Raw genomic sequence first — 16,971 nt, 5'->3', positions numbered from 1 at the left:
ACTCCTCTCCTCCCCAGCTGCCACACTGCCTGTCACACACTGTCAGTTCTAAGAGGATCACAGCTTCCTCGCTGGTCTCCCCTCAAGCTCGCCTCACTCCCCATCTATTCACAGAGCAGCCAGCGGCCTTTCTAAGATGTAACCCTGACTCTCTCCCCTGATTCAAATTCTCCTGCGACTTCCCACTGTCCTTAGGATAAGTCCAAACGCCTTGCATAGCTGAACGTGATCTAGCCTCTGCCTACCTTGAAGTCCACCCTCACACACACGGCTCCAGGAGCTGTGTCCTCTCCGCTCCCAGCCCACTCTGTACATACACCTCCCTGCCCAATTCCTCCTCACCTGCTGCAGGTCTCAAGTCAGATGCCACCTTCTCCAAGCAGCTCTCCCTCACACACAGCCCCACCCTAACCCAAGTGAGCGCCCCTTCCTATGAGCTCCAAGCCCACAGGGCCTGCCTGGCCCACTCTCATCAGGCTTTAGTGTAAACATCTGTTGGTCTGTCTTCCCAATGGCATGGCTCTGTGAAAGCAAGGACCTTGTCATGTTTACCTGGCACAGGGCAGAGACTGAATGTTTGTTTGTTGGAAGGGTAAAGCAGACAATGGCAAGGAAGGAGTCCTTGGCCCATGGAAAGCCCCAGGCTCGGTGGAGGAACTCACCGGACTCAACATATATTATTTAAAACATGGCTACAGGAAGCAAAGCCAACATGCCAAGACCCTGGAGGAAAGAGCTGACAAAGAAGGGAAAGGGAAATCGTGGGGACAGTTCAATTCTGGGAAACAGTATAACTGGTATTTGGGAGTCAGTTCCAGGGACAGGGCAAGGTTCCCCAAGAGTTCCCCCGCAAAATGGGCCGGGGGAGTTAAGGAGGCCCAGCACAGTCCCTGGGGGCAGGGTGCAAGTTGCCACAGGATGGAAATCAGCTCTAGGAAGGCTGTATCATGGGGACGGGAAGGGCTGTGTCAGCCCCATTTGACCACGGCAGGCCTGTGAGGATGGAACTGGCCTTTGTTTCCATCACATACCAGAGACATCAGGTTCAAAGACAGAGCTTCCTGGTCTTTGCTCCCGACCACGAAGAGGCAGCTGGGCTCCAGGCAGACCACTGAGGCACAAAGAGGCCTGGCACCAAGAAGTCTGGTGAGCTCTGAGTCTTTTCAGCCAATGCAAACACCCCTCAACATTAACTCTAGGATGGAGAGGGAAATGTGGAGACTTCACATTTTCTGGCAGGCCACTATTCCAGATATGGCCTGCCGTCCAGGCCATATCTGGAATAATGGGACCTCCCAAGTACCTCTCTTTAATAAGAGTATCACTGATAGATTGGTGGTCATCCAGAGAGAGGAACAGGACGTGTCAAAGGGCAAGTGAATTCCTACCACTCTCCTGAACTCACGGAGCCCAGCTCACAGAGCAGAGGGAGCAGGCCTGTTCTGTGTGGTCCCTCAAGACAGAGAGGGGGCCAAGGGGTAAACGTTCTGGGGAACAAAGGACAGAGTAGGCAGTCCTTATCAGTGGTAAACCTTTTGTCCCAGGAGGTGACAAGCAGAAGACTAATGACCGTGATTGTGGAGGCCGTGGATGAAACCTCTGGCAAAGGGACACAGCAGGAGCAGACTTCTGAGCAACTTCCCACCGAAACACCAGCTGAAGGGTTTTCTTCCTGACAAAGTATTCAAAGCACATGACACCCACTCGCTCAACTTGGACATGTCCGCGACGCGCCAGGGAACACTGTGCCAGGGGAACGAGAGCTCGGGCAGATGGAGCAGCAGCTTGGGGGTTCGTGCCCTCTCTTCAGTATGAAAGCTGGGCCCTGTTTGTGTTGGTGTTGTTGTTTAGTATTGTTATTTAACTGCTCTTGTATTTACACCTTCAGGAGAGAGAAGAGGGCCCTGCCTCCTGGCACGGCTCTGTGGCCTGGATTCTGGCATCATTACAGAACAGGCATCAGAGAGTGCCTGGTGAGACTAGGCCAGGGGAGGGACAAGGAATCTTTTGAAAGCCTTTGGAAGAGGGAGCGACGTGGAGGGTGAGCTTCCCCAACCTGCTGCCCCGGAAGTCCACCTGGCCCCTCCTGAGACCGGTCACGTCAGAAGCACAGCCTCTTCTGGCCACAGCTGTAACACAGCAGCCACAGGGAGACTGGGCAGCAGTCCTTGGGCACATCCTGAGGATGCCACACTCAAAGCACCAAAGGCTCTGGGGGCTACCACTGGAAACTTCTGCCAAAAAACCAGTGTGGGCATCACGCAGCATCTCAGGACATGGATCTAAAATTCTCTACCCAGGGCCCAGAAGCAGGGGCCAGCGGTGCTCCTTGATGCCACGGCACAAAAACCTGCACACCATGCTTGTCCCACTGCCTCTACCAGCTCAGATCAGCCAGAAAGGCCAAGCACTGGGCAAAGCAGAAGGTCGACCATCAGATGTATTGGGGAGAGGAGGGATGGGGCACCTTCAAGAGTGCTTCCCATGGGCAGCGGCCTTGGCAGTTTGCTGGGGGCTCAGGAGGAGCAGGGAGTTCATGGGGCTCCTCCGGCAAAGATGAGCTCCAGGGCCGCTTGGATGTCCCCCCCGGTGGCTTGCAGGGCCCGCAGGCTCAGCTCATCATCCTGGATGCCCATGTCACGCAGCTGCTGCAGCTGGGGCTGCCACTGGCTCTGCAGAAAGACAGGACAGGCAGAAGCTGTTAGTTAGGCTCCTACAGGGACTTGCTTATGTCTGTCCTTTCAGGGGGAGAGAGAAAGGTGGGCTCCCCCAGCAAAGTTGCTGATGTGAAGTTCCATACAACACAGTGCTTCTAGGAGAACTACAAGAGAGGCCTGAGGGTTTACAGAACAAATTACAGTAAAAGTTTTTCCAATAAAACAGGGGAATGGGCTTCCCTGGTGGCGCAGTGGTTGAGAATCTGCCTGCCAATGCAGGGGACATGGGTTCGAGCCCTGGTCTGGGAGGATCCCACATGCCGCGGAGCAACTGGGCCCGTGAGCCACAATTACTGAGCCTGCGCGTCTGGAGCCTGCGCTCCACAACAAGAGAGGCCGCAATAATGAGAGGCCCGCGCACCGCGATGAGGGGTGGCCCCCGCTTGCCGCAACTAGAGAAAGCCCTCGCACAGAAACGAGGACCCAACACAGCCATAAATAAAATAAATAAATAAATAATTTAAAAAAAAAAAAAAAAACAGGGGAAAATGTAACATAAGGATCAAAACAGAAATCACAAAGTACTCAATGTCTAAATTGCAGAAGATTAAGTTACTTTCTTTCTCCTGCTGTATGTATACACACACACACACAAACACAAACGGGTGGGGGGTACACTTTTAAATTAACTTCGCTTTTTACTATGATACATAGTGAAAAGTCTCACTCTCATCTACTCCCCTCCCCACCCCGATAACCTATTTTATTTTCTTTGAAGAAATATGAATATATATTCCTATATTTACCCTTTGCTTATACCCCTCTTTTTTTTCTTCCAACATATTAATGTATCCTAGAGAGCGCCCTATGCCAATACATAAAGAACCTTTTAATAACTGTATAACATTCCAACTTGTGGATGTCCTGAAATGTACCACAATTGGGCTGTTCCCAGTCTTTGCCATTACAAACAACACTGCAGTGACTGATTGTGTACAAATGTCGTCCTCTACATGCACATACATCTTCAGGATAAATTTCGAGAAATGGGACTGCAAGGAATTACACAGCTTTAAGGGCCATCTGTACTTCCTTCTTCATGAATAGTCTGTTCATGTCTTTTGCCCATTTTTCTATGGCGTTCTTGGTCCTAAACCACAAGAACTTCTATAGTTCAGGGAGGTTTTGCCCTTTGTCTTATACGTGCAGATTTCTTTCCCAGTTTGTTATTAGCTTTCAGACTTCGCTTGTTTTTTTTGTTGGTTGGTTGGTTGGTTGGTTGGTTGGGTTTGATTTGCTATGCAGCAACGTTCACATTTATTAACTCAAAATATCTTTTACTCTTTATACAATGGTTCCTCGATTTTGACTTTCAGCTACGAAAGGCCTTCTCTACCATAAGGATTTAAAGAAACTTCGTATTTTCAAAGCTTCATCAATATCTCTATCCCATGCAGAAGGAAGCGCACACCTGAGGGAAAAGGCTGTGTTCACACTATGGGAAGAAGAAGGCAGTGGGGATGAAATGCAAATTCAGAGAAGCAGGCAGGCAAGGGTGAGGATGTGCTGGGCTTTTATAAAACCACATAAACCAACTCAAACCCATGTTACAGGCCAGGGAGAGACATGAAAGCTTCTGAGCTGGAAAGCAGAGTGAACAGGCAGCAGGATGGGGCAGACGCAGGAACGGAAAGGACCAGCTGCCCACGGGTCCTGCTCCCACTCCCCTCACTGTCCACCAGGGCCATGCGGGCTGGCGAAAACCACACGGGCCTGACCCTGTCTCTACCACTTAATGGCTTGATGACCATGGACAAGTTCCAGAAATGACTTTCATGCCCCAGGCTTAGGAGCAAAGGAAAGAGAGTGAAGCAAACAGCCTGTGCACAGAGGCATGCAGTAAAACGTGAACCCCTTGGGTCATGCACTTAGCTGCTAGCTAAGCTTCCACATTCCATGAGGCAAGGAAGATGGTGTCACTCGCTGCTTAAAATCTTCCACGGCTCCCTGGTGACCACAGGACAAGACTAATCTCCTTACGCAGGCGCTCAATGAGGCCCTCACACTCAGGCTCCTGCTCTCCTTTACTCTGGCTCCATCTCAGGATCTTCCGCACAAGGACACCGCCTTCTGGTCTTGCCTATTTGAGTTTGTCACCTGTACCTCCACATTCACTCAAACAAGTGGCTGTGTCTGCCTGGACACCATGTCCCCTCAACCAAACACCCCTTCCCTGCCTGGCTAACCTCTAACTAATTCTTTGACAGTCAGTCCAAACACCCCTTCCTCAGAAAAGTTTTCCCCGACCTAGGCTCTCACCTCAAGCCTGGGCTGGGCTTCTCGCCCTGTTGCTCCCTCACTGCAGTAACTGCCCGGCACCCCTCCATGGCAGGGATGAGCACTGGCTCGTCTCTACCCCAGGAGCTGGACCCAGGCCTGGTATATACATGCTCAAGGCTCAGTCACCGCTCACAGAATGGGTGAGTGTCTCTTCAATTAAAACTGCCACAAGTATTCAAGCCAGGTGGTCAGCGGAGCCAGGCCATGGTCACTGGGTGCAGGAGTGGAAGCCACAGGGACAACTGCCCGTGCTGGGAGCATCCTCTCCTGTCACACTGCCACGCGCCAGCTGCTCCTGGAGCAAAGCAGGCCAAGTGGGAAGGGCCTCCAGAGAGCAGAAGAAAGCTCAGTGTCCAAAGTAACTAAGAAGCCATGTGAACATCAGGAGTGGGGAAGACTGACCTGAAGGCTGGGCTGTCCGGAGGCCTGCAGCGCATGCTGTAGAGCTTGGCTGAAGAGATCATTGGTGATGGGCGTCCCTGACTGGACGCCAGATGACATTGGGGAGGTCCCTGAGGAATGGCCCTAGAGACAAACCAGGGTCAAAACCAGGGTCAGTGCCACGCTCAGAGCCACCTCAGTCTCCCAGCACATACCCACTGCTATCATATCACCCCAGGGTGCCCAACGACTGCCTCCCAGCAGGGGCCTGCATGAGACAACCACACAGAGGTTCCCAAAAGCTCTCAATGTGGGCAGGAAAGGTTCTGTTCTCTTTTGCTCCAGGGAGATGGAATGGAGGCCCCGACCTAGCCTAGGACCCAGCACTGGGAGAGGTGGCCTTGGAAGCTGGAGTGACTGTCACCAGGAATGCTTAAGCCTGTGATGTTTGGCCACTTTCAGGGACAAGGAAGGGTATATTATGTGACGGGAGGTTCTTCCAAAGTGCTGGCAGGAGTTAATCAGGCCCATGATGAACCCCAGACTTCTAAGTCCTAAAGGCTGGTGAGGGGAGGTCGCCTGAGCTGCAGCGGGAAACCCACCAGGGCTCCAGGTAGAGTTCGGCTCAAAGCAGATCTAGCACCAGGATCAGCAAAGGTAAATCCATTCTACCACTGGGACCTTCTCCCTTAGGGGCCTGGCCTTGATCTTCCCGCCCTCTCTCCATACCTGGGTGCCAGGAGTTGGCGTGTGAGAGCTGCTCTCCGGAGTGCTGGCCAGGGCCAGGGCGGTGGCCAGCTCACTCTGGGTGATAGGCCGGGGCCCGGCAGCTCCACTGTACCCCAGGGAAGCTGGGCGGGAGCTGGGTGTGCTGCTCGAGGGCGTGGACCTGGCGCTCTGAACAGGACAGGCACCAAGAATCAGGGAAGCAGCCCTGTGACATTCTCAGATGAACCCCACCCCCGCTCCAGGAACAGCTCTTGGGGAACCTCCCCAAGCTGCCAGGTTCAGACAGCAATAGTATGACATAGCTGGGTCACCAAAGGGCCTCCGATCACCTCCCAGCTGGGGCGTGCCAGGTCCCAGGGAGGGGTGCATCCCCAGCACCATCTCCCCCAAATGGCAGGCAGCCAGGCCACTTACTGGGTGAAAGTCATCCTCATCATCAGAGAGCCCTTCAAACAGGAAGCCACCTGGAGGAGGGAGAACAGATTTCAGGAGGAGGAACAGAAAGGCACAGGCGCAGCTCCAGAATCTCAGCTCTAGTTACTCTCCAAATTCATATTTTCATCTCTCCCCTTGGAAAATTACAGGACAGATGCACTCCCTGACTCAAACGGAGAGTTCCCGAGGAACGCCCTCTGCCAGCACTATACATAGTTGCTGAGTAAAGCAAACCCCTGGACCACTGCCCGCTCCCCAGGGGGCCTGCGTTCCACTGTCCTGGGGCTCACCTGGCATATCCCGGTATGAGCTGGAGGGCATGCCCCGGGAAGAGGAGTCGGCCCCTGGCAGCGGGGTGCTGCCTGCCACCGAGTGCAGAACCAAGACAATGGCATTGACCAGAGCCGGGTGAGCAGGCACTAACCTGAGATGGGGCAGGAAGAAACCCAAGGGTGACTAAGAAGGAAAGAGCACCCTTGGCCATGACAGGCCCCCCTGTGGGTGTGTCCCTCACAACAATCAAGTCACCCACGCCTGCCCTTCAATTTCCCAGTCTTCAGCACCTCCCTCCAGTCGGCTTGTGCTCCTGCTGCTGTCCCCAGCAACAGCAAGGCCTTTGCCCCCGGGCCCCCCTGCAGATGCTTCACCTTCCCCTCCGGCAATGCATGATGGGACATGCACAGCCCAGGAGGCTCAGGGGTCAGTTTCTGGTCTTGACTCCACCACTACTTCACTGGGCAATCTTTGACAGGTCCCTTCTCTTTCCAGGCTTTGACTGTTTTCTTCACTTGCAAATAAGGGGACACAACCTCTACTATCCCTTCCAGCTCTAAAATTTTGGGGTGTATGTACGTATACCTGTTTCTTTCCCAGGTTAAAATCTTTCAAAGGCTCCCTAATATCTACTGAATGAGATCTAAACTGAGCTTGGCCTGCAAAGCCACCTCTCTCAGAACCCTGCTTCTTCCCAACATCTCTGCATGCCCCTGCCCTTGGGCTTTGTCATTCCCCCCATAGCCCTTGCTCCTTCTCACCTCCTGACACACTTAGAAGACAGATTTGGGGGATGGGCTCCAAGAGCAGAATACAGGGCGACGATTAGGTTTCTGGCCCGACCATGAAGAGAGATAGGGTCCCCTTAATAAGATGGGTATACTTACGTATCAAGCATGTTGGGATCAGCAAAGACAGAGAAGAGGTCCTTGTCCTGGAGAACCCCTGAAGGAGAACAGGGCTCACCTCAGAGACTGGAAATTTAGCCAGATCCAGTGGAGAGAAGAGACTTCAGGCCTCAGAGCAACTGGCTTAACAGGGACAAGACTACAAAGCAGCCCTCACGAGAAGCGGGGGACACAAAGCCCCAGCAGCACAACCACGTGATCTCCATCTTGCTCCCTACTAGCCCCCCGCACTTAGGTTACATGCTGTGTACCACTACACCAGCCTCTTTTCCCCTTATCTCTGGGTTCTTCCCTTATCCATCAAGGTGTGCATGAAGTGTTCCCTGATGGCTGTGGTTTGGGCTAACTGCTGCCCTCACATGGCTTCCTCATAGTCTCATTTCTGATGTTAGTTAGGCCATATTTTTGCTGCGGGACTGACAACTCTTGGAGGACTGGGTGTATGGAATACATCTGGATTACTCCCCCTCCAGCCACAAGACCAGTGATTCTTCACAAGATGGTCAAAGGTTCCTTAAGGTCATTGCCTCCTCCTGGTTTCTCCTTCTCCAACAGCTCCTATTTCCTTAAGCTCAGCCTTGCACTTACCAAGAGCAATGGGGTCACTGCTGAGGCCTGGGGTGGCCACAATGATCTGATCCAGAGATTCCTTATTGCTGAGCATCTTAAAGACCTGCAAGAGAAGTGGGGAGGGCTGAGTACTCCAAGTAGCTCAATGCACTCAGCAAATACCCACGCTCTGCTGAAGTACTTCCTCCCTCTAAGTGCTTGCACATACACCACCGCAATGGGACAGTAGCCCCAGGAAACAGATGAACCTCTTTTTTCTCTGAGATCATGGCTTACTGGAGGAGAAACAAACAATATAAAAGCAAGATCACAATAAACCTTCAATCTCTGGTATTTTCCCCCATTTACAGTTCTAGTGCTTCCAAAATAAAAGCTCTCATTATAAGCCCAAATCTAGAAATCTAGATTTCTCTAGATCCCAAAAGTCCTTTTCAATCTCCACACAATTATATATATTGGGAAGTTTGCAGCTGTATTAATCTTGCTTATCGACTCTCCTATAGAAAGACATCAGTGCATTTTCCCAGTGAGGAAATCCTGGTAAGGAGTGGGGGGCAGGCAGTTCAGCCAAAGTCAAAGAATGAGGCCCAGCAGAAACAGTATATGCATCCTTTGCTGTAACCATATTCATTCCATGAGGCCAATGTCAGGAGAGGTTGTATCATTATCATTAGAGGGAATCAACAATGCCTAGCTGAGAGCCTCTTTGGGGGAAGATAGGGCTCTACTGAGACCCACAGACATGGCAAAAACTCCCCAAGGAACTCTTGGGAGCCATGGCAACCGGCTTCCAGCTCCCTCTCTACACCACTCGAGTTCAACCCTTCTCCAGCAGGCCTGGCAAGCATCTCGCAGGGGCTGGGCACATACTCACCGCCTCCCTGTAGGAGGAGCTGCTGTGCAGGGCAGCGTGCAGCACCCGGAACTCCCGCAGGGCAGCCACTTTGTCCACAGGTTCTGGGGACAAGACACTCAGTTACCCTACAACCCGGCCCTGCCCCTGCTGCAGACACACAACATCACTTCAGCAAGTGCCCAGATGCAGGTCCCCTTCCCTCATCACCCCACTAAGAATGGGCACCTGATCAGAAAAAAACATTTACGCCACAGATGTGAAAACTGCACTCTCTTTTAAGCATCTTCAGTAGATAAACAAATTCAAGTTCCAGCAGAGGGGAGTCTTACCACATGAAAGAGACTGTTCTGATCAATATCCCACTGCAGGAGTTCTAGGCTTTTCACATTTGAAAAGGAGGAGCGTATAAGGAACTCAGCAGACTTTTGTGCAGTGATTTAAAATAAGTGCTGCAAGCCATCTGAACAATATGGAGCTATGTTGACACAATATGTTAAGAGAAAGAAATAGAACATAGTTGTATGTGCATTCTCTAGTAAAACTTTGTGATGTGTGTCAGTGTGCACGTGGGCCAAGGCTGGAAGGGGACAAGCTAGGGTGACAGGATCAGGGGTCACTCTTTGCTTTTGGATATTTTCTTTCAGGCCTCTGTAATATTATTTTGATTTAAAAAAAAAACAAATACAAGAACGACCAAGAAAACACTGTACTTCTAGGGTTCTTAACCAACTCATCACATGTCCAAAAACAAGCATGTCACTGGGACTCAAAGCTCCTTTTTGATCTTTGGACACAGTGACTCACATATATGGGAAAGTTTAGCAGTTGTCTTAGTTTTACTTGGTCACTTTACTATTTAGGACATCAGCCCATCTCACAGGTAAAGAAATTAGGGTAAAAGAAGGGGGAGTAGGCAGGAAGTTCTCCCTGGGTCACACTTTTAAAAGTGTGGTGACCCTCACCCAAAACGGCTACTTGTGATTGTATGGACTGCGTACTGCCCAATTGCAGACGCACCGTTCCCAGAGCAAGGTGAACAGCACCCCTAGGGTTCCGTGTGGCAACCACATCCTTACCTATAGCTCTAATCATGAGGGATGTCTCTTCTGAAAAATACTCACCTCAAGTAAATTACCTAATTTATTCATTCAACAAACCTGTGCTAAGCATTTACTCCATGGTTTTGGAGTAAATCTTGTTTTGTGCAAGGCACAGGAATACAAAAAGTGAGAGTCCCTGCCATTAAGGAACTTAACAGTAGGAGAAATGAGACTGGATTAAACATACACACACGATTACAAAATACCGTGCTGAGGACTTCAACAGAGGCATGGACCACAGCGAGGGCATTAGGAACACGGAGGCAGACAGCTATTACCGAGAGGGAGGACCACACAGAGCTGCCTCCCAGAAGAGAACGTTCGAGAGGGGTATTTAAGGTAAAGCAGATGTTTACTGGGAAGAGAAGATATTCCAGGCCTAAGTGAGAACGAGTGCAAAGGCATGGAAGAATGTAAGAGGTGCTTCGAAGGAACAGTAAGTCGTTCTTGGTGGCTGGAGCCCGGGGTACACACCCCTGCTCAAACAGCAGGCCTAAGTGAGATCCTAGAAGGATTTGTAACCCTCTGCGTAGAACCACCAAAAGGATCCAGGTGGGAAGGAAGAAACTGACACCTTCTCCTCCTACAGGATCTCATCTGGTGGGAGATAAAAGAAATGTGCTTCCTTTTGGAAGAACACTCAAGGATAAAATACCTAAAATGCTGTCACAAAAGTTTCTTTTCAAATCTAAAAGTTTATTTTCACCTCCCAATAAAAAGTCCGTTTGTTTCAAAAATAAATCTCCAGGGGCTTCCCTGGTGGCGCAGTGGTTGAGAATCTGCCTGCTAATGCAGGGGACACGGGTTCGAGCCCTGGTCTGGGAAGATCCCACATGCCACGGAGCAGCTGGGCCCGTGAGCCACAATTGCTGAGCCTGCGCGTCTGGAGCCTGTGCCCCGCGACGGGAGGGGCCGCGATAGAGAAAGGCCCGCGCACCGCGATGAAGAGCGGTCCCCGCACCGCGATGAAGAGTGGCCCCCGCTTGCCGCAACTGGAGAAAGCCCTCGCACGAACCGAAGACCCAACACAGCCAAAAATAAATAAATAAATAAATAAATAAATAAATAAGAAAATTCTTTAAAAAAAAAAAAAAGACAGTAAAAAATAAATAAATAAATAAATAAATCTCCAGGCAGAAGGAGGGATGAAAAGGACTCAAAATCTTAAGCCCACAATCAGCTAAGAGTTATGCTTGTCTCTTTAACATCTGTGAGCTAGTTTCACCCTTTGGAAGTGAGAGGCAGCCAGCCCAGTGGGAAGAACATGGGCTCTTGAGCCAGGAAAACCTGGATTCACACGCCAGCTCTTACATTCATTTTCTAAGCAGGTGACCTTGAATAAATACCCTTCTAACCCTCTTTTTCTTCATCTATAAAATGCTAATGCTGTTACCCAACCCTGCTGAGCCACTGTAATGATTAAATGAGATATCAAAGAGAAACAATCTGGCTGGAAGCAGCAACAAATGCTACTTTCCTTCTGTCAATCCCCTCCAGCCAAAGATCAGAGGGGCACATCTACAGTTGAGCAAGTTGCGTTTACTGCTCTTACAGAGAGAATGCCACCACCAGAACCATGGGCCATCTCAATAAGAGGGAGTCAGAAAGAACTTACAGGATTTGGGCTTTGGTTGGGTGACTTGGAGGGAGAAGTTTAAGGAAGCAGGGTTTTGGTCTGGACTGGAGGCTGTCAGGAAGTGGGGGTGATTTTATGATCACATATCTTAATAATTCTTATCTAGAAGGAAGGAAAACTAGTGTAAGATGAAAGCTGTAATTGGTAAAGAAGCAGCAGTCACTCATAATAGCCAGGATAGAGAGATATTTGGTCATTTTTGTGGTTTGGACAATGTTCATGTTTTTGTCTCTGTTCAGAAATGAGAAGAATCTTGTTTTTGTCTTGATCCATTACAGACCCAGAGTGAGTGTCCTTGTAGATGTTGGTGACCTGTGAAACTGTTCATGTTTCAAGGCCTAGCTGAAGGCCAGGCCAGCCCCCAGATGTCAGAGACTGCCTTTCTCTTTCTCACTTCCCATCAGGGTACAAAAGAAGATCTTTTTGTCCTTTATGTTTAGAATTGAAAAGAGGGAAAATTTCAAGCTGATAACCAGTCAAAGCAATCGTGAACATTATTAAAATATCAAACTGCCCGTTTTTAACAGAGCTAATCTCTTATACAGCTTAGCTTTATCTTTGGGGAGGCTTTTAAAACACAGATGCAAAATTTAAATTATGAATTCCAAGCAGCACCTTTTATTAATAAGTCAAAAAAGCATTAGAGGCTTTGTATGTTTTCTCCAAGAGCTACTTTCATACCACTCGAATATTTTCAAGCTTCAGGAAAATAAATTATCAGTATAGCAGGAGTGAGGTGACTGAACAAATCACCACCTGCAACAGCTTGTGGGAAGATTTGCTAACATGAGAGCACGCTACAGCATTTAGAAGAAAGCAGGGAGTTTCCAGCTTTTTTCTAATGAGAACAACAACAACAATAACAAAAAGATACAAGGTTCACCCCCTAAAGGAGTTTAAATAGACACATCCTCCCCACCCCATTAAAACAGTGGGTAATGAACTTAAAAGTAGAGAAACAAACCCCTTTCTGTTAGTGGTGTTGGCAGCAAGAAGATCAAAATTGTACTCTGTTAATCAATGTGGTCTAATCCAATAAGTAATAAAGATACCCTCTATTATCATCTCAGGAAATCACCCCTTTGTTCCACCCAGGCCCTTGCCTCAAGAACACACACAGACCCTCCTTCCCTTGTAGATATTACAGAAGCCCTGCCTGTCTAACAGACAGCACTCTCTCACCCGGTTTCTGATCAGGCTCAGGCCAGGACTTGCGCAGAACATGGACTGTGGACCCAGGCTGAATGCCATAGAAGTCAAGGGTCTGATCATCTTTTAGCTTCCGGCCACAGTAGATCAGATCTAAAAAAAAAAAAGAACTGTTCATTTATATTTTATTCCTCAAAACAATTTAAATGATTTTTGTCCCCTAAGAACCTTATCTTGATTGGACAGATAGCTAGAGAATGATATATGTTTTTAAAAGTACTCTCACTTAATAAATACATTTTATTTTTTATTTTTTTTATTTGGCTGCGTTGGGTCTTCGTTGCTGCATGCGGGCTTTCTCTAATTGTGGCGAGTGGGGGCTACTTTTCGTTGCGGTGCGCAGGCTTCTCATTGCGGTAGCTTCTCTTGTTGCGCAGCACAGGCTCTAGGCGCGCAGGCTTCAGTAGTTGTGGCATGTGGACTCAGTAGTTGTGGCGCACAGGCTTAGTTGCTCCGTGGCGTGTGGGATCTTCCCAGACCAGGGCTCAAATCCGTGTCCCCTGCATTGGCAGGCGGATTCTTAACCACTGCGCCACCAGGGAAGCCCAATAAATACATTTTAATAACAATTGTTAGCGAGCACAAACTGATAAAACACAGAATCTACGCGGGAAAACTCTAGAGCTTAACACCATGGAGACTGCTCAATTTAAATAACGGAAAAATGCAACAATATAAAAGGATGAACCCCATATTTTTATGACTGAAAACACACTTTTTGCCAGCTTATACCATTTTGTCAGTTTATATGACATTGTGCTTATAATATAATTTAATTATATTCACATTCACTGCCGGGGCCTGGGTTCAATCCCTGGTGGGGGAACTAAGATCCTGCAAGCCACGCAGGGAAGGGAAGGAAGGGAGGGAGGGAGGGAGGAAGGAAGGAAGTAAGGAAGAAATTATATTTAAATTCCTTCTTCCTCCACCTAGAATGCCCTTGCCATCTTTCCTTTTTCACTGCCTTCCCTCTAACAAACCAACCAACCAAAAATCCTTCTAACCACCCCTTAATACCCAGCTCAAATGCCATATACTGAGGGGCTTTCCCTAGCCAGCTCCTCCTTCCTAACCTAAATTCTTTTTTTTTTTTTTTTTTTTTTGGCTGTGCCGGGTCTTAGTTGCAGCACGCAGGCTTCTTAGTTGGGGCATGCGAATTCTCAGTTGCAGCATGCACGCAGGATCTAGTTCCCCGACCAGGGATTGAACCCAGGCCCCCTGCATTGGGAGCACGGAGTCTTACCCATTGGACCACCAAGGAAGTCTCCCTACCCCAAACTCTTGCTCTATCAGAGAAAGAATTCAACAATGTCACAGTTAAGGAACGGTGTGATAAAGTAGCTCAGTATAACGAACGACTAAAATGGCAACAATAGTTTCATTATGATTTGTGTTTCTATTCACCCAACAACAATCACTTCCCTGGAGTGTTAACATTAGGAGACAAATCCCAAACTCTTAATTTACCCTTTAATTCCAGAATTATTCTCCCCCAAAAGAGATCAGAGCAGCAGCCCATCCCTAGTCCACAGAGACTCACCGATCAGTTCCGGGTCTGGAACAGACTCCTGGAGTTTGCCAGCAATGAGCTGCTTCAGAAATGAAATACTATAGCCTCCCAGTGAGTATTCTCCGAGCTCTGTCTCTGGCAACCGAAGAATAGATTTGGGGGCAAGTGGCTGGTCAGCCAGCTTCACCGCCAGGTGCCAATCTGAGAGAGACATCCTCTCTCTTTCGCGCTCTCTCTTTCTCCCTGTAAAGGAACAAAGCCTTAGTGGTTATAGGACAGACCACCACCCTACACCGCCCCCAACCCACCAGGGGGCTGAATGAGAGGTAATTCAGGGTGACACTTGGAAAAGTGCAAGATGCAGCATCAGGAAGCCAGAACTAGAACCTGGGGCCCTCTCTTCACTCATCCTATGACAGACAGCAAGGGACTTCAGCTCTCTAAGTCTCAGTTTCTTCAGCTTTAAAGTGTACATAAAAATGTCATGCCAGGGGCTTCCCTGGTGGCGCAGTGGTTGAGAATCTGCCTGCCAATGCAGGGGACACGGGTTCGAGCCCTGGTCTGGGAAGATCCCACATGCCGCGGAGCAACTAGGCCCGTGAGCCACAACTACTGAGCCTGCACATCTGGAGCCTGTGCTCCGCAACAAGAGAGGCCGCGATAATGAGAGGCCGGCGCACCGCGATGAAGAGTGGCCCCCACTTGCCGCAGCTAGAGAAAGCCCTCGCACAGAAACGAAGACCCAACACAGCCATAAATTAATTAATTAATTAATTAATTTAAAAAAAATGTTATGCCAGCTAATTGGAATGTTGTGAGGTTCAAATGAGATCATCCAACACTCTCCCTTATGTACACTCCGTGTTTCTTCATCAACTCTTGCTTTAACCACCACACAGCTTTACAACAAGCTCCCTGCCTCCGGCCTCTCCCTACCAAATACCCATGTTGCCACCCAAGCCATCATTTTAAAACACAGATCTGATCAAGTCACTCCTCTGCTTAGAATCCCTCCAATGACTCCAGACCACCTCTATGAATAAGTCTAAACGGCACAGCCTGGCTTTCAAAAACATTCACAACTGTTCTCTCTGCCAGCCTTCCTCCCCAGGAGCTCTGGGCTGCCCCGCCCTCCCCAAGCCTGGATTCAAAACAAAGCTCTCCCCCACTTTATACCTCCGCTCATCTGCTAACTCTGCATGTAACTCCTCTTCCCTCTTCCATCTCTAAGCAAACTCCTATCAAGACCAACCCAAATACAACCTCTCCTGTCCCCTCTCTCTTCCCTCTATTGTTGTCATATTCCCTCATGGCAAAGGGTTACAATTATCTATTTACTTCTCAATCTCCCCCGCATCCCATTATTACAGGCTCTTGAAAGCAAAGACCAGAATTTTTGGTCGTTACTGTCCCAAAGCCGAGTACTTATGGGTGCCCAGAAAATAAATCAAAAACCTGAGGGGAGAAGAACCTTGTAAGGCAAGATAAGCCCTTGCTATAATCATTATTATTTCCAAAGTGGCTTCTTTGTAAGAGGAAAGAAAAGGCTTCAGAGGCTGCCCAGCAGACCCTAAGGCATCCTCAAACCGGCCATCTCCAGGTTTATGGCAGGGAAGGAAATGGGGCTTTTAATCTACCATATCTCATTTAATCCTCACAACTGTTCCCTGAGACAGGAATTCTCATTTACATACTACAGACAAAGGAACCGAGACTCAGAAAGGTGAAGTCAGTGGCCCAAGGTCACTGATAGTTTATACTGGGACAGGGACACTACCTCTTGGGTAACGACCCCACCGCTCCCACGGGACCAGCTAACTAGTCAACACACTTCGAGCCCGCGCGACCCAGGACGCAACGCCCTCACCCGTCCCGCGGAAGGAACCCGGCCGTAGGGCCGCCGGTGTAAACACTCACTCACGTCCTCTCGCCGGAAACAGGAAGCTCCGCGCTGCATTCTGGGAGTTGCAGTTCCTACTGCGGCCCCCGCCCCTTTATAATTGGCCAGCCTGCAAGTGGCGCTAGTTGTAAAGCTTCCGGTTCCGGGGAGGGCGTAGCTTCTCTGCGGTTTGAAAGTTCCGGCGCGAGAGTGTCTTCGTGCTTTCGTCGGAGAGGAGTCTAGAGCTGTCAGTGTTTCAGGGCGCAGGTTACGAGAGCGGGGCTTGGCGTGAGGTTTACAGCCCCGCGATTCCCCCACTGTCCTGGGACGCATGCAGAGTCCTTCGGTTACTCCGGGTCCTTACAGCGCCGCAGGTGGGAACTCCCACTGCCGGGCTCTTGGGCACATCGCGGACCCCGGATCCCCTCCCGCCTCGACCCTTCGCTCCCAGAGGGCCCTTTCCCGAGCGGCCTCTTCAGACACGCCTC

General features: G+C 49.6%; 1 protein-coding gene across 2 annotated transcripts; it reads right to left on the bottom strand.

Annotated features, from left to right (window-relative positions):
* Positions 1-2,422: 2,422 nt before the first annotated feature.
* On the bottom strand, positions 2,423-16,552 carry LOC103010779 (ubiquitin-like protein 7). Of its 2 annotated transcripts, none has more exons than XM_007197716.3 (11): positions 16,472-16,552; positions 14,635-14,847; positions 13,068-13,187; positions 9,168-9,250; positions 8,312-8,396; positions 7,703-7,760; positions 6,833-6,966; positions 6,522-6,571; positions 6,108-6,275; positions 5,400-5,522; positions 2,423-2,672 (listed from the first exon to the last, which is right to left on the bottom strand). In XM_007197716.3, exons 2-11 carry the CDS (start codon positions 14,816-14,818, stop codon positions 2,535-2,537), a joined length of 1,143 nt encoding a protein of 380 aa, XP_007197778.1. In that variant the 5' UTR covers positions 14,819-14,847; positions 16,472-16,552; the 3' UTR covers positions 2,423-2,534. The 2 variants fall into 2 exon arrangements, with proteins under 2 accessions (XP_007197778.1, XP_057400643.1); XM_057544660.1 differs by lacking the exon at positions 16,472-16,552 and adding an exon at positions 16,382-16,464.
* Between the last annotated feature and the right edge of the window lie 419 nt (positions 16,553-16,971).

Source organism: Balaenoptera acutorostrata, chromosome 3 (assembly GCF_949987535.1).
Source record: "Balaenoptera acutorostrata chromosome 3, mBalAcu1.1, whole genome shotgun sequence".
In the NCBI taxonomy this organism is placed as follows: Eukaryota; Metazoa; Chordata; class Mammalia; order Artiodactyla; family Balaenopteridae; genus Balaenoptera; species Balaenoptera acutorostrata.
This window is presented reverse-complemented; position numbering and strand designations above follow the sequence as displayed.